The 20,174-nt window shown below is 38.8% G+C and overlaps 1 protein-coding gene and 1 pseudogene across 2 annotated transcripts; both read left to right on the forward strand.

Annotated features, from left to right (window-relative positions):
* The first annotated feature begins 21 nt into the window (after positions 1–21).
* LOC148743120 (uncharacterized) lies at positions 22–12,630 on the forward strand. Of its 2 annotated transcripts, none has more exons than XM_088762797.1 (6): positions 22–142; positions 5,548–5,709; positions 6,020–6,137; positions 10,495–10,567; positions 10,789–10,921; positions 11,295–12,630. In XM_088762797.1, the coding sequence occupies exons 2-6, from the start codon at positions 5,605–5,607 to the stop codon at positions 11,826–11,828; spliced, it is 963 nt and encodes a 320-aa protein (XP_088618923.1). In that variant the 5' UTR covers positions 22–142; positions 5,548–5,604; the 3' UTR covers positions 11,829–12,630. The 2 variants fall into 2 exon arrangements, with proteins under 2 accessions (XP_088618923.1, XP_088618919.1); XM_088762793.1 differs by having other exon boundaries at positions 28–142; positions 5,548–5,801.
* Positions 12,631–12,705: 75 nt separating this feature from the next.
* LOC148743121 (ficolin-1-like) lies at positions 12,706–18,659 on the forward strand (annotated as a pseudogene).
* The last annotated feature ends 1,515 nt before the right edge of the window (positions 18,660–20,174 follow it).

Raw genomic sequence — 20,174 nt, forward strand, 5'->3', positions numbered from 1 at the left:
ATTGATGTACCTGCTTAAATCCAGGGCTTTAAATATTCAAGAAATAAGAGGGAATTGAATCTTCACGAACATCAGCCAACCTGGGTTCCCACGATGGAGGTGTTGGCGATGGCATTGCTTTTATGTTTTATCCTCGGGAAAGGTACGTAAAATTTGGTAAAAAATCAGAAATTTTATGAATACTTAAGAATGGTATTTATTTTGGGTGATGAAATGAAATTGCAGTTAGTTTTCAAGTGAAAAATGACAGAAGAATGCCCAGAAAAACAGAGAAACTTGTAACTGATCTATGTAAGGTTACCGTGCACCTTCAGGGGTGTCTCGCGTGCAAGCGATGTAGCGCGTCCGGTTTAAACTGTAGATATCTAAACCCCACATAAAATTAAAGCTTATAGGACTGGCTATCAGACTATACCGAAAAGTTTGAAAAAAAATTAATTGTCGAAGTTTTCACGACTTCTAAAAAAACGTGTCTGCGATTTGCCATATTCAATTTCAGTAAAAAGTTACGGAACATTTTTGAAATAGGATTAAAAAGATGTGGAGTGATCGTACAAAAATCGCTCTTGAAAAAAAAAGTATTTAGAAATAAAAAATTCGGAGACACGTGTTTGTTGTTTATCTGTAAAACTAGCTACTGTCAAAATTTGAGAGCAATCGAACAAATTCCCTTTGACTTGTAGCTCTTATAAGGTGATTCGGGCGCTCGCATTTAGAAGTCGTGAAAAATTCGACAATTCATTGTTTTTCAAAATTTTTGGTATAGTCTGATAGCCAGTCCTTTAAGCTTTAATTTGATATAGGGTTTAGATATCTACAGTTTAAGCCGGACGCGCTACATCGCTTGCACGCGAGACACCCCTGAAGGTGCACGGTAACCTTAAGAGCTAATGTCAACAAGCATCAGACAAACAGGGCAAGTCACCCAAAATTTTCTTTCACTCCTACTTTCATATTTTGTAGCCAAATATGTCTTAATGATTATGATGTAGCTTGTTTGTGAAAATGTATTTTTGTTTTCGAGAAATGATGTTTTTAGTTCGACTGCTTGAATATGCAAATTTTCACCGTGAATGTTACCAGAGTTGTGGGCTTGTAATCAATATACTTGACCTCCGGTATTTATGACAACATAATCCTTTGTTTTATCATCTAAACGTAACCCCCTATCATTACTGAAGCTGACAAAGAAATATTTAACAATGACAGTTTTAACAATGACAGATATGACAGAATCTACCGAGCTTTTAGCTTTTAAAATACAAAAGGATGGTTATAAAGTTACTGTATTGTGTATTTGTGTTGTTCTAACGTGAGACGAACTCAAAGACGGGCAAAATTTACTTGCCAGCGACTATGAAATATACATGATGCCTACTTGTCGCCACCGTTTACTAGCATAAATCACTACAATTTGCGAAAAAATATCTAACGTAACACTCTTACCATAGTTATTTAGGATTTTAATAGCTGTTTCGATGATCACGTCATGCTCTACCACATTCAGACTAAGTTTACACTAGAGGGGAGTTTTCCGGATTCGTAAATGTTTCCGGATTCATCAATTTTGGAGTATTCGGATTCGTAGGCGTTTACGCTGAAAGGATATTCGGATTCCTGACCGTTTACACACAATGAAAACTCCGGGAACATTCCAAATGGAATGGTTACCAAGCCGAGTGTTGTTTCGTCGTTCGATCGACAAAGTGAAAATGCCTCCCCCAAAAAAGGCTAGGGTAGATCCAGATGCCACCAAGGCAAATTTGAGTAAGACAGATGCCCAGCCATCTACGTCGTCGGCGATTAAGTGTGGCTGACGTTAAACTTCCTTGCAGTAATAACTTGCGTTTCCTCAGAAATACCGCGGTACACATGATAAAATTGATCGCCTGAACCTGCAACAAGATTAGGCAACCGCCGGTTGCCAACCGGAGACCGCCAGCAATGTTAGCACCGGATGCTCCATTTTGGTTTCACCGCAAACTCAAAAGATTGCAGGCGGAAATAATATCCGGATTCGAGAAAAAAAGCGGTTACGCGAAAAACACTTTCCGGATTAAAAAGTTATCGGATTCAAAGTTCCCACTTTAAATTCCGGATTCAAAATATCCGGAGACACGACCAAACCGGATAGTTTTTATTTCGGATTCGTCCACTTTCGTGTAAACGGCAAAATCAATCCGGTACCAAAACGTTTCGGATTCATCACGAATCCGGAACAATTTCCTCTAGTGTAAATCTATTCTCAAGCCAGAGCTGAGTTCCAGTTTATATATCTTCTCCATCTTATTTTACCAGTTGCATGACAAGCGTGACACATAAATTCAAAGATGGATCAACCTCCGAAATACCAAGAGATTGTTTTTTTCGTCTTTGCATGATATCTAGAAAAACCTTCCAGGAATTTCTGTATTCAGAAAACTAAAATGTCCAGATTCATCAATGATTCCTTTGCCGGCGTAAGTCAGAGAATGTTTACGAAAGTCAATTTGATTAAAAAGCTACAAACTGAGTTAACGTGTTGATCTGTTATATAAGCGTCTCGTCTTACATACTAACATGGAGATTTGCTGTTCATTTAAATCGTTCGCTGGTGGAACTTGTGACTTTAGTTATCGAGAAGATCGAAGTTGTAAATCTGAAGTCGTTCCCTTGCCTAGTTGTAAAAAAGGCATTTCAAGCCACTTGCGGAGGTGCAAGTTTTCATATCCAGAAAATGAAGTTGATCTGATTTTGTCACGAGCCAGTATCTTCAAGACGCCGAAAGATATCGAGGATTTGACAATTTGCCTCGCTCATAGATCAAATCTCGGTGTTGGGTGGAGTCATGGTTTCAATAGTAGATGTATAGGTGTTTTGCAACCAATCTCTAGAGACACAGGTATCAATGGTGAAAGGAACAAATGCTGGTGGACGAACAAAAGGAGCCAATGAGATATCTATTGTTTTCGTCCACCAACATTGCGGCAATGACGTAACGTGCAAACCACCTATAGTGCCAAAAGAAGTGTCCGGCCATGGTGAAGGCAGGGTTACGTCGATTACAAAAGGCGATTGGGGAATTGGCAAGCGTTTTTCACGGATGATACTCAAGGTATCTGGGAAATTCACACAACCTGGCTCCGGTAAGTATGACATTTCGTAGAAAGGGTGTTCGAGTTTGGAGAGCGTAAAACATTGGACCTGGCAAATGGTTACCCTAGAGTAACCTTGACATTTCTACCTATTACCAGCTACCCACGCTCAACAAAGCCACACCCACACACTGACGTTACCGTAAGACGACGAGTTTTAGCTAAAAGCAAGTCACCTAGTGATCAGATCTCTGACACACCCCCCATGAGAAGACACACAGGGCTTGCACTGTAAGTATCCCGGAGAGTTTTATACAATTCCTTATAATTTGATTATAAGGAATTGTATGGAGCTTTTTTAGCGTTAGTCGAGGCGCGGCAGGTGTTGTCACGTATGATCCTTGCGAGGATCATGTGACAACACCTGCCGCGCCTCGACTAATGCTAAAAAAGCTCCATACAATTCCTTATAATTTTATTATAAGGAATTGTATGGAGCTCTTCGTGATACTTACAGTGCAAGCCCTGTGTGTCTTCTCATAGAAGAAACAGATTCCGACCCAGGGGAGCAGAGCTTGATCTTTTGTACAGAAGAGGGTTGTATTAAGTCATAGCAAAGACTTTCATCCCTTCAGAACCACCGCGGTTGCGGTAAACAACAATATGTTTTAGAGCGTGAAAGCCTTTACGACAAGGCTATGTTAAAATATGCAGCTCAACTTGAAGAAGGTGCTCGACTAATGTCCCTTGTGTCTCTGTCAAAGCTGGTAACCTTGAACGAGGTGATCCCTTATTAAAAGTGGGATGGGCCCTTAAAATTTCCAAGCATTACAAGAGACTATCCAAAATACTGAAAGACTAATTGCTTGACATTGATAACGCTGCTGATCAAACTGGTCACAGGGGATCCTTTATCTGTGTCGAAATCCATGCGAAAGGCAAGACTCCCAAGTGGCGAACCAATTTTTAAAGTAGACGAATACCTGACATCTCAGCAAATAGCAAGTTTTTCTTCGCGGGCGACAGCAGAGAAAAAGACACTCAAAATGTCGAAAATGAAACCCAGAAAGACCAATAGGCTGTGGAAAAAGAAAAGGTCTTGCAAGATCTTCAGAAGGACATCATGGATTCCATATCCATCTGTCATCCAATCATGCACAGCAATCACAACATCTGTGATTATGCCTCCAACAAGAAATTGGACAAACTCTCCATCCTTCTCCTTCAAGATATCTGTTCATCCCTTCAGCTTGACATCTCCATTATTAAGGTAAAGCGCAAGAGACTATGTACTATGCTAATTGAATATTTGGTGGAGAACTTTCCCTGTAAATCCTGAGTCTTGTTTTATTTGTACATAATTGTTTCGATGGTATTACAATGCAAAGAATATTAACAGATAGTGCAAAGTAGTTAAGGTACTGCGCTTACTTGCGAGATAATTTAGCCTGTAAAAACAAGTATCTATGTCCTTTTCTGTCTTTTTCTCTGCAGATATGAGTGTCGTATAGCGTTCACATCATTCAGGTACAAAAGGTCGCTCACAATGAATATGTCGTTCTGAAATGAAAACCCCAATAAGCTTATTAAAAAATTACTCGTTTCGAATAAATTTTTATCCTAAAATCATGTGGCAACCGGGATGAACTCTTGAACAAAACTCAATCCATGTAACATTTTTATTCCCAGAGCCTCACGCTTTGCTCTCCTGTCTGTATATTATAAATTTCGATAGCGTTGAAGCAACAACCCGCTTTCAACTGCTTCGCTGTCACTGAAACAGCGGTTAGTGACCACAAAAAGCACACATTCTAATATTTTCCATTCAACATAAACAAAATTCTTTATACAGCTAGCAGGGTAAATATTCATTTGTGTCGGTACCAATTATTGCGTGACAAGCTTATAATAAGAGGGGAGAACCCAACGCAAAACCTGGGCTTCTGCTAGAAAAAAGTAAACTCAAACGTAATATGATAATCGAAACAGCTACTGAAATCATAATTAAAAAGATGAGAATGTTATGTTAAATATTTTTAGAAATTGTGGTGATTTATGCCAGTAAACGGAGGCGATAAGTAGGCACACCATGTATATTTCATGGTCGCCAGTAAGTTAATTTTTCCCGACTTTAAGTTCGTCTCAAGATAGAACAACGCAAACACACAAGAAAATCTTTACAGTAACTTCATAACCATCCTTTTGTCTTTTAAGAGCTAGAAGCTCAGTATATTCTGTCATATCGGTCATTGTTGAAACTGTCTTTGTCTGGATGCTACTTTTCGACATAGAAAAATTATGTTGGACAGAAATATTCACCAAAAAAATTAATATTTCTTTGCCAAATTCCCGAAATTTGTGGAACTGACCGGAGAGAGTTTGGAAATAAGCCAAAATTGAAGAATAGGATATTAGCAAAAATACAGTTAGAAGTGATGTTAGAGAAATTGATTATTTAGTCCTTTTTTTTCAGAGGGTTGCGTGATCAAAGAATTTTCAACCGTTATTAAAGGGAGGGCTTTGCGAGGACATGTGGTCAAGACCCTCTATGTGCCCGACCAAGAGATTTGTAAGATTCACTGTTTTTTGGATGAAGTCTGCCAATCAATCAACGTCAGCCCAAACGGTGCTAGTGGTACGTGGAAATGTGAATTGAGCGATACAGACGAAAAACAAAATCCACAGAGTCTCATTGCGGCAGAAAGTTTTATTTATTATGCAACGGAGGTGGAGAACTACATTTTCAAATATTCTTTAATCTTTAAAGATTTTGTCTATTATCTAACTTTCATTCTTCCATTAATAATGGTACAGATACATATTCTATCTGTGTTCTTACAGTCTCTTGAAACATTATTTTGCTTAATGCCGTCAGAGTTTGCAAGAATGAAACTGATATCACTGTTGATAGATTTTAAACAAAGCTTTCTTCTTAACAATTACAGAATCCATGCAGTCGTACTCCTTGTGCAGAAGGATCAACCTGCATTCCAAACTTTGCTGTCGACAACAGTTTCCGGTGTGTTTGTCCACGTGGATTTACAGGAAAAACATGTGAGATAGGTATTACCAATATGAATAAGACTTGAAAGGAAAAGTTGATTGTAATTGCTGAATCCTTTTCATTTTGCTTTAGCGTGAATTTTTTTTCATGTGGTGTGGCAGAGAATGTTTCAGCCAAAAACCCTTGTAGTTGACTTGCGTGCAAGTAATTTGTGACGCCTTTACGAAACAACTGCGAGGTCTGGGTTCGAGTGATTCGGCCGAGTGAGGTCTAATTAAATATTCATACCGCGTAAGTGCACGAGGGCTTTTTTAGGGTAGAATTAAATCGGCGTAGGTGCATAAGGGGTTTAGGGTTGTTGGGGGCTAGGGTTAGATATCGCGTAGGTTCGTGCGTAGGGGTTTTTTTGCACCACATTTTTAAAAATAACGGTACAAAAAAGTACAAAGCGAACAAAGAAATCCAAGATAGAGTAGGGATAAAGTACAACATTGTTTTTGCATATACCAAATTTTATTGTCACGTCACGTGTCCACATACAATGTGCGTTTAAGAGTTCATAATAGCTCTTAAATGTTCGGGAAAAGGATTAGTGGTTTCTTTTTGTTCCTTAATGTCCTCTTTCTTCTCGGGTGTCACACACACTTCATCTTTGTCGCTGCTTTGTTCGACTGCCAAACGATGTCTGTATAGCTGTTTACAATGTTGCGCGTAAGAGAGGAAAGCTTTCATGACATCTGCGTACAGTTTAAACAATTTATCATCGTCGTTTACTACTTGTGTAGGTTCATAGACTTGCATGTAGCTATTGACATGCCTCTGCATTCGACAGTAGTCATCATAGTCTGCATTTTTCTCTACGATTCGTAGTAAGTCATCTAAAGTATCTCCAGACCAGTTACGGTTGTCTTCCAAATGTTCGAACACGTTGAAGTAAGCTCTATCTGTTCTGAAATGATAGGTGGTTCTGTGAGGGAAGTCTTTTAATAGAGAGGTAGCTTGTCAATCACCGGTCTTGATCGTCATCAGAAGTACTGCAGTCAGACGAATCTCTAAGGAGAGCTTTATCTTCACAATAAGGAACAAATTCCAGGAAAGCTGTCATCATATCGTTGTAGACTTTACTGAATTGTTTCTCGTCTTCACCGATACCGTAGGAATCACACAGCATCGAATGATGAATGCGGGATTTGATTTTTTCAAGATCATCCATCTTGGATTGTTCATCTACGCAAGACAGGACTCCGTCTAGAAGGATGCCTAAAAGCGTCTAGAAAGATGCCTAAAGCGTCTAGAAAGATGCCTAAAAGAGTAGGTAGCAGTAGTGTTTTATAAAAACCAGCTGTCAACCACGCGTAGGCGTGGTTTCTTGAACCGTGAATAGCAGACGTTTCTTACAAGAGGATATGTCATTTTCGTGATGGTATCGCACAAAGTCCAAGAAGGCCTGCATCACCTTACTGCGTAATTCCCAGGTTCTTCTATCGTAATCGTTCTCGTCGGGTGCAAAGTCGATTAAGTACTGCTCGGCATCTCGAATCACTCTTCTCAAGGTATCATCGTCAGAGTGAAACTCCATGACATCTAGCAACTCATCCATCGCTAACGCGCCAAGTTTAGGGTTCGTTTCCAAAGTAGGGTTCATGGTGAATGAGACATGTGTCATTCCAGTACCAGTCGATATATAGGAAAATCACACAATAGATAGCGTCGCGTCTCTTTTAGATTGCGTCGCATCCCTTTTAGATAGCGTTGCGTCCCTTTTAGATAGCGTCGCGTCTCTTTTAGTTAGCGTCGCGTCTCTTGTAAAACAATGGTTGTCAATCAAAATAGTGAGGTATTGTTCTCGAGTGTACAAAGCTAGAGCGACTCCAACACTTCACACAGTCTAGAAGCAGCGGTTCAGATGTGCAAGATGGAAACACTAATGAAGAAACCTACCAAGGGAGTCAAAGGCAAGAGAAATCATCCCTACGGCAAAAAAGAAGTTTTACTAGAAGTCAAGAAAGAAGGACTACTGGAATTCAAGAAAGAATGGAGGAAGAATCCTCCCGGTCCCGTCATGATAGATAATCTTTCCTTGGATTTGAATTCTTCAGTGCCAGTCATGCAGACCCCTATTATAATATTGCATCCTTCGGGCTCCCCAAACCCTGAATAGACATCAGAAGAACCGTTGAGACAGCTCGCTAATTTGGTTGACTCGATTAAACCCGAGTACGTGCAAGAGTGCCCCCAGGTACAGCCGCAAGTACCACCCCGAGTACAGAGGAAAGAGGAAGTCATGAAGGAAGGCGAGATATCCGAAGCAGGTAATTTTTAATATGGTACTTTGGAGGAATTACTGGCCGATGTAGGAGTCTGCTACCCCTGTCCCATTCATAACGTGGGAATGGATGAAGTACATTCCCAGAAAGAATGGATACAAAACGTCTACCGCCCCTATCCCATCGACAATTGTCCAGTCTTCATGGATCTGAAGGATTTCAGTACCTACTACCACCAATGCCGCAGGCAGGGTCACGAGTGGTTTACCATCGACAAGATTGCTGTTATGAAGTGCGAGTGCAGCGAGACTCCTACATTGGGCATGTCCAAGTCTGAAAAAAATTTCAATCAATTATATCTACGATGTCGTAGAAATTATTGTAAATTATTTCAGTGGTGGCGATTCCTCCCCAAAGAAAGAAACATGGCGATTCTCACCCGTTAATTGTATTTCTTTCTGTAGACTGTGTGACTCAGGACACCACTGAAGTCTAAGATTTGATCACCATAAGAGTGCAAGTAGGACATATGTTACGAGACGACTTGAATTTTTTTTTGTCAACACGTGTGTAGCAGTTTGATTGATTGATTTTTATTCGAATCATGGGGAAACGCAGAAGAAGAAGAAAAAGGAAATCTAAGGAAAAACAACCAGGGGGTGCTTCCATCAGAAAAGTCAATCAATGGCTTAGGAAAGGCCTTTCTCTCACCGATAAGATAGCATATACAGCCAGTATCTTTTTATCGGGTCCCGCGCCCGGATTCGGAAAACTCGGTACCTTATTAGGAAAACAAGCTTTGAAAGGGATCGTCGATAATGTGAATCATTTTAAGAAAAGGCGTCGATAAATCTCATCAGTGTTTAACATGTCTCTGTGGTCGAAACTACCTTACGTTCATTACTCTCTACTCTCCTTCTTTTGTCGGAGAATAAAAATTATCGTATACACGACCAAACAAAGTCGGATATCGTATGGGTGGGTTCCTTATGGATGCGAACTTACCTTGTTCAATTACGTAGTGAGACCACCTTTTCCCTGTCGCAAAGAGTGTCTCACTTGATGTTATTCATGAGATGGTATCGGGGTAAATATACACATAGAGTCTATCGTGAACTGTACTCGCAGTACCTTTGTAAGTATTGGACGACTTACTACTGCGCCAAAGTGTGGATGACGTTAATACTTCTCAAAGTCTATTACGGAATGCAGTGTTCAAGACAAAAACTGAATGCGTTGAATACGAATCACCTGGACATATTGGGAGTCTAGAAGGTATTCAACCGTATGCCAAAGCCCAAAAAATTCCCCTATCTCAAGCCAAAAAAGAATTGGAAAGAAATTTGGCCTACACCCTTCACAAACCGCGGCGTCGCCGAGGAGAGTTTGCACCCGTGGTAGTCTTTGACATTGATGAACAATGGGTCGCCGATTTAATCGAAGTACGGACGATTGCAAAAGAAAATAAAGGCAACCGCTACATTTTAATCGTGGTAGATGCCTTTTCCAAATATGCGTGGGCTGTGCCCCTTAAATAGAAAACGGAGAAAGAGGTGACGGACGCGTTTACCACAATCGTAAAACAAGGCAGGAAACCCCAGAAATTACAAACAGATGCCGGGAAAGAATTTTACAATTAGACCTTTCAAGCTTGGCTCACCGCACAAGACATTCACCATTTTTCCACGCACGGAGATGCTAAAGCGATTATCGCCGAACAATTCATTCGCACCTTAAAATCTAAACTGTATCGCTATTTCACTGCCGGCAATACGTTGAAATATACCGATGCCCTTCCCGAACTTCTCCATCAATATAACAACACCTTTCATCGCAGCAAGAATAAAAAGAGATACTACATACTACTCGTGCAGTTATAAGAAGAGGGTGTATCAGTAGAAACTCCTCTTCATTTGTTCAATGAGATTTGTCATTACATAGATTGGTTCGAGTTTACACCTTTGGACTGATACGTTCAATAGCCGAGGGTGCATGTTATCTTTAAGCATTTAAGGATTTAAGGATATTCTATACCGTTAAAGTGTCTGTGTTAGACACTGTAAAGAGAAAATTAAACAAGGGAAGGTTTGGGAGCTCATATTAAGGGTAACGAGATTAATATCTCTCTCTATTAAATGTTTTTCCTAAGCTGTTGCAGCACCTAAAGGTTATGAAGCAGAGAATCCAGCCATTTCCTGTGAAGATGTCTTAGCAAACAAACCGTAAGTTTATTCACATTTGCGGGGAGTAAGAGAATGATTGAAAAACCATTGAAAGGGCTGGAAGAACTAAAAGTAATTGTCTAACACCACAACTAGAAACAAAAGAGTAGAACTGTAGCTACGACCATTCATGATAGTTGTCCAAAGTGAGGTAATATCCATTTCATCCGCCAAATACAATTTTAGAGTATGTCTTATTTTATGAGTATGTCTTATTTCAGTGATTCTAGAAGTGGTGCTTACTATCTCAAAACGGAGCAGGGAGGGGTAGCTCACACCTATTGTCATATGGATGTCATTCCTGAATGTGGGAGAGGAGGTTGGACGCTAGTCATGAAGATTGATGGCAACAAGGTTGGTACAAGAAACAGTTTCCCATTCGTTGACTTCCCATTTTATCCGTTGTGACAAATGATGAAAATGTTGATATCTTTCGAGTTTTAGTCACTGTGAAACATTTTGACGATTTCATCTTACACAGAAAACTGTTTGTCCACATTAATTTAGTCGCCCACCGATATTGTTTCCATCCGCCAAATCGTAATACCAATCCAACGACATGCATCATTTCATCAAAGACCCTAAAGTTCTTATTTATGAAGAAATGAACAAACAAGCAAATGAAAACAACAAAAAAAAATTGGTCTCTAAATGAAGAAATGTATTTGTTTTTCCTTTGCATTATCGAGTAATAAGGTTTATACACAATCTTGTGTTTCTTCGAAAGGATACCTTCTCGTACCGTTCAAACTACTGGAGCGACAAGAACACATTTAGCGAAGTTTCGGGCACAACTGGATTTGACCTTGAGGAAACAAAGATGCCGAGCTACTGGAGTAATAATTTCACTCAAATTTGCCTTGGAATGAGGGTCGGCGATCTAATAAAATGGCTAACTATCGACTTGCAAGCAACCTCATTGCATTCATTAATTGCAGAAAATATCCACAAACCGACAACTCTTGGTCGAAATAAATGGAAATCACTTATCGATGGATCCTCTCTTCAGCAGGAATGCAACATGGAAGGTTTCAATGTGGAGTTTCCAACCGCAAAAGACGACTCGGCTTTGACTAGAATTGGAATTATCAGTAACAACGAAGAAGATTGCAATTCCTGTAACTCAAGGATTGGACTTGGTTCGGGTGGCACTAGAGGTGGAATGGATGGTACCAATTCATGTGGAAATGAGGCAGAAGCTTTCAAACCAGACAACGGAGCGAAGCACATTAAAGCCAACGGCTACATCCTTGTTAAATAAATTCGTGCTTCACTAACTAAGTGCAGAAACGCTAATAATTAACTAAAAAACTGCAATTTTGTTTCTTCTTTCCATTACCTTATGCATGAAACATTGGTAATATTTAGAAATTTTAAGAGCACTTCTGAGGTAGATAGATTGATTATATCAGAGGGCATGATTGTTGAAAATACCCTGGTAGAAGTCCACACCCTAGTTAGTCAGATACATCCTCGAGCAAATGTTGTTCCTCGAAACTATCACCTCCTCACTGGAAATCTAAACTGATTGAAGAGGGTCCCGCAAGGAAATATATAATCCAAAGAAATGGTCAGAACAATAATACCTCTTAATATTGCTTTAATTTCATTTTCGTTGTTTTAATCCTTTGTGTAGAAGTCGATACCAGTGCAAAAAAAGTAAGTGACGAAATCACTAGGTATACAATGAGCCTGCAAAGGAAAGTTAAATATTTTGTATAACATTTGAACTGTGCTTGACAATTACTTTTCGAGGGCAATCATACCTGCAATCTTAGGTCAAAGTAACCGGCTTCCAAATTTTTATCTAATATTTTAAACTTTACAGAAGAAGTAATGCCATTTGTGGGAGTAGCAGCACAGGCTATGTCTAACGTTTTTTTTTGTGTGTGCGTGCTATACGGAAGGCTCTCTTATCTTATCTTATCTCTTATCTAATCTCCCATTAGGGTGTCGAGGTTATTGAATATTTAGCAGTTTCCATATGCTTTGTAATATAAACGAGAGTCATTTCACAGATAAGAGTTGTCGGTTATGCATCATAATAAAATCTTGCGACAATAACAGAATCATCATTTTTCCTGTAGAGCCTTAAAGGGAAGGTATCCTTTAGCTATCTGCAATTGCTCCTGGATCCCATGAATCGTTTTCAGTTAGGTTTAATGTTTGTTTTCGTGGTTTTGGAGAGGTTTTTGTGGAATGGCCTCTCAGATATAGGTAGGAGATATCTGATTTTATTTTCCTTCGCAATTGCATATTTCTATAGACCCACATAGCTCCACGATAACGTCTAATCGATGGATAGGTACAGGTTTTAGTTTCCGAGTTCAATATAAGAGATGAAAACTATTTGCAAATCATTTAACCGAATATACATTTTTATCGCCACAGGTTATAACTTTCACATCAAACCCTTTTCTCTGATAACATCTTCTATCCGAATGAAAAAAGAAATGAGTAGACGTCTTGAAAGCTAAGCCTTTACCTCAGTTAGCTATCTTTTGATATCAGTGGGAATTATATTTGACGTTAGATTACTTCATGAAGTCAATGAAACAGCGTCAAAAACTGCAACATGGGCTCTCAGCCTTTTTGTCTCGCAATGGAGCTCTCTGTCAAGTGAAGGCCTTGGAAGAAACCACATATATGGCTATATTCTGCGCAATTCTTAGCAATCCATAATTGTTAATCTGATGTTTTAACTCAATCTATCTCTGATCAACTAGTTTTGCGGAGTTTGAAGAGCCAGTTGCAAACAAGGCTCTCGGAAATCACGTGATCAGCACCGAAGGCAGAGACAGCAAAGAGTTTTCAAATACAATGTCTTACGGAAGTCACGTGTGAATCATACAATTTTGGTCCAAACGAGAATGGTGATCACGTGTGTGAGCTGAGTGATTCTGATGGTATCAGAGATCCAGGTGACTTGGTCACACGGCAAGACTTCCTCTACCGCGCAACAAAGGTGTCATGGAGAGGGAGTGTGTTGAAAACAAACATAAACAAACATAGAGAAGATTTGTTTTTTGAATATAAGACTGAAATTCTTATCGTTTGAAAGACGGAAAGTTTGCTTAAACTTTTGCGACAGCTTAAACTTAAACTTAAACTTTAATGATAAATACTCCCAAAAAAAAGGTTTTTCAGTACCTATTTACAAATATGAGTGCTAGCTATATCTGACAAGCTATTGTTAAATTCTAAACTCTAACTGTTAGCTATGAAAACTACATGTATAAACTTAAGTCGTGTATGTAGTTTAAGAAAATTTTTGCTTATTTTTATATTTAGCCTTTGCTCATTTCTCTCTTGTTTGCAAAGTTCGGGAAATAGAGTGAGTTATAATGTAATAATGCTTTATCAAGTTATCCTGTTGAGGCTTTCCAGAATTTAATTACAATTTAAGAAATTATTTTAAAAGAACAAAACTCTAGCAATATCATAATGCACATAATCATTATATTTAAAAATTATATTGGTACTCCTTAATACTCCTTAAAACTAGTTTAAAACTTGGAAAAGAGCCAATACTTCTGACGCTCTCGGGTAGATTATTCCATACTCCAACAGCTCTATAAAAGAAACTACGCTGACCTGCAGGTAAGCAGTGCTTCTGAATGTGCAACAGATTCTTATTTTTAGTGTTGCGGCCGTGGATGTCAGATCTTATGATAAACCTGTACGACGGAGCTAGACCTTTAAGACACTAGAAGCCATGGCAACATCTCTTGCTCTTAGCATCTGACGAACTGGAAGCCAGACCAACTGTTTTAAAGCTGGCGTTATATGATCGTATTTCGTAATGTTAGTTATAACACATGCGGCAAAGTTTTGCACGTTTTGTAAATTTGTAGCGATTTTCTTTGATGTGTTACACCATACAGAGGAATAACAGTCCAGCCTACTGAAAACTAAAGCATTTACAACTTTTATAAGACTGCTAATCAAGAAGGTATTTCACTCGACTTAACTGACTTAGACTGGTAGTGCATTTTGACAAAAATTCAGTGGCATGCTCTTTATAAGATAGAGTCCAATATGATCCTGCAAAAGCGCTGAGAAGCCAATTGGATGCAAGGGTGTTTTTTTGAAGATATTGCTGATATTTTAAACCTGCCAAGAGTTGTGTATACATTGAGATTGGAATATTTCGTTACTTAACTGAAAACTTTTGCTAGTTAATAGTGAACTTTACTACCTTTTTTTAAATTCATGTCTATTGGTCTTTTGGGCATGCCTCGAAATAGCCTACTAGTTGTCTCTTTACATATTCTAAACATTATCTTCTTTTCAATCTTACATAAGAGTCCATGCGGTGCCGCCCAGTGCCCTGTGAATTCCCGATGATTTTCGGATTTTGAACACGACATTTACCTTTGTGTATGCCCATCAGGATTTACTGAATACAAGTGTGAAACAGGTAAGTGCAATGCATAGGGCATTCATGGCAGAAATCTGACATCTTTTCCCCTTTTTGGCTTCCAAAAGGGATGATCTTTTTCACTTAATTCTATAATTTGGAAATAATGAGTAAAAACTCGTTCAGGATATTATAGGACTTCGAAATGAAAATGGGAAACACTCCTAGTCAAAGATGGATTGGACGGAAACTATAGAAGATTAACAAGTTTCAATGACTCATGGGATCAGTGGTACTAAAGAAAGCTTAATACTTTGCAAAAGGAAAACATACCTGTCACAAGAACGCCTTATGCAACAACACTGAGGGGTCGCATAGATGCTGGTGCAAGGATGGATATGAAGGCGACGTGTTTCAATGTGAAGGTGAATTCTTAGTTTGTTTTCTTTAAGTTCGATTACATAGTAATATCTGCTCTTATTATCGAGATTTGATACCTGTTTCAAAGTTTTCAGCTCTATCGTTCATGTATGGGATACAGCGATCCAATTGACAAAGTTTTTTCGCTTTGTATCTTTTCCTTGCAAAATTACCGTTATTGACCTGCATGCATGATACCATCGCCAAACTACAATGTTTTATTAAAGCCACGAGTCATACAACTTTGGCTCAAATGAGGTTGGTGATCACGTCTGTGAGCTGAGTGGTTCTGATGGTGTCAAAGATCCAGATGACTTGGCCACACGACAGGACTTCCTCTATCACGCTACAAAGGTATCATGGAGAGAGTGTGTTTAAAGCAAAACACAAAAATAGAGAAAAATTGTTTTTTGAATACAAAAATTAATTTCTTGTTTAAAAGACGAAATTTTTTATTAAACTTTCGCGACAGCTATGACAACTACATATATAAGCTTACGTTGTGATTTTATTTCAAGAAAATTACGCTTATTTTTGTATTCGCGTGTCTCTTGTAGTGAGTTGTGATATGATAATACTCTATTATATTCTCTTCCGAGTTTAATCACTATTAATGTAAGAAATGATATTAAAAGAATTAAAGAATTATAGTAATATTATAATGCATATAATAATTAAAACTATATCAAAGCTCTTTAAAAATATTCTTTAAAACTAGTTTAAAACTTGGAAAAGAGTCAGTACATCTAACATTCTGGGGAAGATTGTTCTAGAGTGTAACTGCTCTATACAGGAAACTGCGCTGATCTGCAGATGACCAGTACTTCAACATCTACAACAGAATCTTATCTCTAGTGTGGAGGCCTTGGATGTCCGATGTTGTGATAAACCTGTTGGTCACCTACGATGGAGCTAGATCTTCGAGGCACTTAAAGGCCATAACGGCTTCTCTTAATCTTACCATCTGATGTACTAGGAGCCAGTGCAACTGTTTCAAATGCAACTGCAACTGTGCAAATGAGCAATAATCCAGCCTACTGAAAACTAAAGCATTTACAATTTTATCAGAGACTGCTTATCAAGAATGTGTTTCACTCGATTTATCTGACGTCGGCTGGCAGTGCATTTCGACACAACCAGTTCGGTGACATGCTCATTATAAGTTAGAGCAGAGTCCAATATAATCATGTAATAGCGCCTAGAAGCCAATTGCGATTGGTTAGACGTTTTGTAATAATATAACATCGTATTTATCAACTGCAAGGATGTTTTTTGACGATAGTGCTAGTATTTTAAACCTGCCAAGAGTTGTGTAAACATTAAGATTGGGATATTTTGCCACTTAACTGGAATCTTTGACCAATTGATAGTTAACAACTATTCACCGAAGTGGAGGTGGTTAGTGGTGGATATTTACCGAGCCGCAAAGCGACGAGGTAAATATCCACCGCTAACCACCTACACTGAGGTGAATAGTTGTTTTAGTATGTACTAAAACAGTGAGATAATATACAGCACCAAAAATTGATTTGAGTGATTTCTTCGCTTGTCACGGATGCAAACCGGGACGCCATTTTTTCCCGAGTTGCTCGGAGGTAAATAGCAAAGGATATTCGGAGTTTGACTTGCCAATCAGAGCGCGCCTTCAACGCTATCCACTGTTTTAGTATATACTAATAAATTTTATCACCATTTTCAAAATGAATGTCTACTGGTCTTATAGGCATCCCATGAAATAGCCTACTAGTTGTCTCTTTATATACTCTAAACATTATCTTCTTTTAGATCTTACATAAGAATCCATGCGGTACCGCCCAGTGCCCTGTGAACTCCCGATGCTTTTCGGATTTTTAACACGACGATGATCTCTGTGTACGTCCACCAGGATTTACTGGAGACAAGTGTGAAACAGGTGAGTGTAATGCATAGGGCTACGTTCATGGCAGAAACCTGATATCTTTTCCCCTTTTTGGTTTTCAGAAGGAATGCTCTTTTTTACTTCATTGTATAATTTGGAAATAATGAGTAAAAATTTCCCCAGAATATTATAGGATTTCGAGATTAAATTGGAAAACACTCCCAGTCAAAGATGGGTTGGATGGAGACTACAGAGGATTAAAAAGTTTCATTGTCTCAAGATATCAGTGGTACTTACGGAGCTTAATACTTCAGATGTGAACAAGTGCACAGGGGGAAATCATGCCTATCACGTGAACGCCTTATGTGACAATACTGAAGGGTCGCACAGATGCTGGTGCAAGGATGGATATAAAGGCGATGGGTTTCTGCGTGAAGGTGAATATTTAGTGTGTTTTCTCCAGTTGGAATGTAAATTAATCTCTTCCCTCATTATCTAGGTTTGGTATAAGGTTTTCAGAGCTCTATAGATCATAAACGGGAGACAGTGAGCCGACTGACTAACCTCCTTCACTTCCATTTTCTTCCCTTGTAAAAATTCTCTTTACTTGCTGGATGCCATAACAATTCAAGCGAAAGCTAAAACCTTGGTTTATAAATGATGGAGTAAAAATGGTGAACATCTCTCGTTCCTTGCTTGGTTGTTTGTGTTCTTTTTAGAGTTAAACAGCTGCTCCGAACTACTAAGGCCAGAATAACATTGGTATATATGATCAATCCTGATGGCGGCAGTTCAATCCAAGTGTTGTGTGTTATGAAAATGGTCGGTGGAGGCTGGACCGTTTGTAATAGACGTTTAGATGGCTCTGTTGAACTCTATCTTGGATGGGAATCCTACAAAAACGGCTTTGGGAATTTGAGCGGTGTGTTCTGGCTTGGGAACGATAACCTTCACCATTTAACAGCCGCTGATGACGTCATGCTGAGAGTTGACCTTGAATATTTTGAAGGGAATATCAAATTTGCCGAGTACGAGACTTTTAAGGCGGCAGATGAGGCAGATATGTACGGGCTTTTGATGGGAAAGTACAATAACGGCACCACTGGTGACTCGATGAGAAATGGAAAACATGATTTAAGGTTTGAGAGTTATAAAATCTTTTCTTCAGTTTTAAGTCAACATTTGTTGTCATCGTAGCCTCTCTTTATTCATCTTTAACTTTTAGTGGCATGGAGTTTTCCACAAAAGACAAAAACAACAAGTATGAAAAAAGCTGTACCCAGACGTTTAAAGGAGGCTGATGGTACAATGACTGCCATGGAAGCAATCTCAATCGTCTTTATCTTCGTGGTGAGCATTCTACGTTTGCGAATAGAGTTAACTAGTTCCACTGGAGGGGATATTACTATTCAGTTAAAAAAGCTGAGATGAAATCAAGGCCACCTCGATTCTAAACGTTTATTCTTGTTTCTCTGTGAGTGAGTTCTAAAGTCTAGAGCCATTCTGTGCTGATTTATTTCACTTCATAATTTAAAATAAACATATTTCATTCGCATTGGATGCAGTTCATGCACAAAATATCTACGAGGAGTGGCAAAATTAGCTGGCTCACCTCCCATGAAATATTAATCTTTAATGAATCTCTAAGAAGTTCATTGAAAGTCCTTCCCTTTTCGCCTTATAATTTTTTGTTTCTCCCTTGGTAAAGTTTCGATAATCCAAATTTCAATGTGAAACTTGAATACAATCAGAACAAAACCAAAAGTTGCTATACTTAAGAACACTCATGTATTCATCTGTTAAAATGGACAGCAAAGGTCTTGTTACTCTCCACGACTGTTGACACTTCTCTTGTACTCTTATTTATCTCCCCTCGCCCTCATTTTAATGTTGCTTGTCGTTCATAGAATGACCAGTAACCTCTTGCTAAAACTTTTGAAACAAATTTCGTTAAAAAAGGCTGTTTGTTCATGGTGCTGAAGTACAATAATAATAAAGTATCATTGCTTGTGTGACGATGTGGACACTTATGATATGAATCACGACGTTTCGATTGCGATAAGTCGACTGGTTTCGGGTCTTGTTATAAAGCAGGATTTTCCGCTGTAATTGGTTGGTTTCCACAGCTGTGGTCGGTTCATTTTATCCTCTTCGTTCGTGAGTCGTTCCCTCGGCGGTCCGCTGTCGCACGGCACTCCAGTCGGCTGTGCTTTTTGATCGTGGGCGTCCATGCTTCTGGAATTTCTATTCCACTGTCCTTGCTAATGTTTTCTGGGTGAAGTCTTATATGAGTAGCCTCTTTGATTTTTACCAGTGAGGATCACAACCAGTAAACTTAACCTCATTCCAAAGGGGTTCGTGTCCGGTATTTTCCAAGCTTAGGCCAAAAGAAATTGGCAAAACTGACTTTAACTAAAGATGTCTGCCCTTGTTTCAAGTATAAAATGATGCAAAATAATCTCAACATCTGTTTTGAACGCGAGATCGTTTTCTGAAAGGTCCAGAGAAGGATAATCGATGTGTATGTTTTGTCACTGGCAAACTGAATCAATTCATATTTCTATTGTTTACATCAACTTAATTCCACTGTAAATTAAAACCGTCATCGTTAGTGAATTAAAAAATTCAGCCAATCAACCAGACTCACTCAGTTATGATTACAATTTCTCTGAGCCACCCTTCATGGTTCTGTGAAGTTTTAAGACTGGCATCGCTCTTCATCCACACATTCTTATCGACAAGAACTTTCCAAATTCGTTTCTGTTTCTTTTTTTGTCATGCTTCCGTTCAATTTTCGCCCATCTATACTGTTAGAAAAATTAACAGCCGTACTTTAAGTCTGGCTCTAAGATGCAGCTAATGCCATGCTGTACACAAAGTAACAGAAAAGAAATGCCGTTCAGAGATGCATACTCTACCAGAGGGATTTACCACGACAAGTGGTAAATTCATAGGGACGATTAAATGGA

The sequence above is a fragment of the Stylophora pistillata genome, chromosome 1, assembly GCF_964205215.1.
Source record: "Stylophora pistillata chromosome 1, jaStyPist1.2, whole genome shotgun sequence".
Lineage (NCBI taxonomy): Eukaryota > Metazoa > Cnidaria > Anthozoa > Scleractinia > Pocilloporidae > Stylophora > Stylophora pistillata.

Coding starts and splice junctions, on each gene's coding strand:
- LOC148743120 (XM_088762793.1), top strand. CDS start 94: ATGGAGGTGTTGGCGATGGCATTGCTTTTATGTTTTATCCTCGGGAAA. Junction 5,802..6,019: donor TTATTTATTATGCAACGGAG/GTGGAGAACTAC, acceptor TAACAATTACAG/AATCCATGCAGTCGTACTCC. Junction 10,568..10,788: donor GATGTCTTAGCAAACAAACC/GTAAGTTTATTC, acceptor GTCTTATTTCAG/TGATTCTAGAAGTGGTGCTT.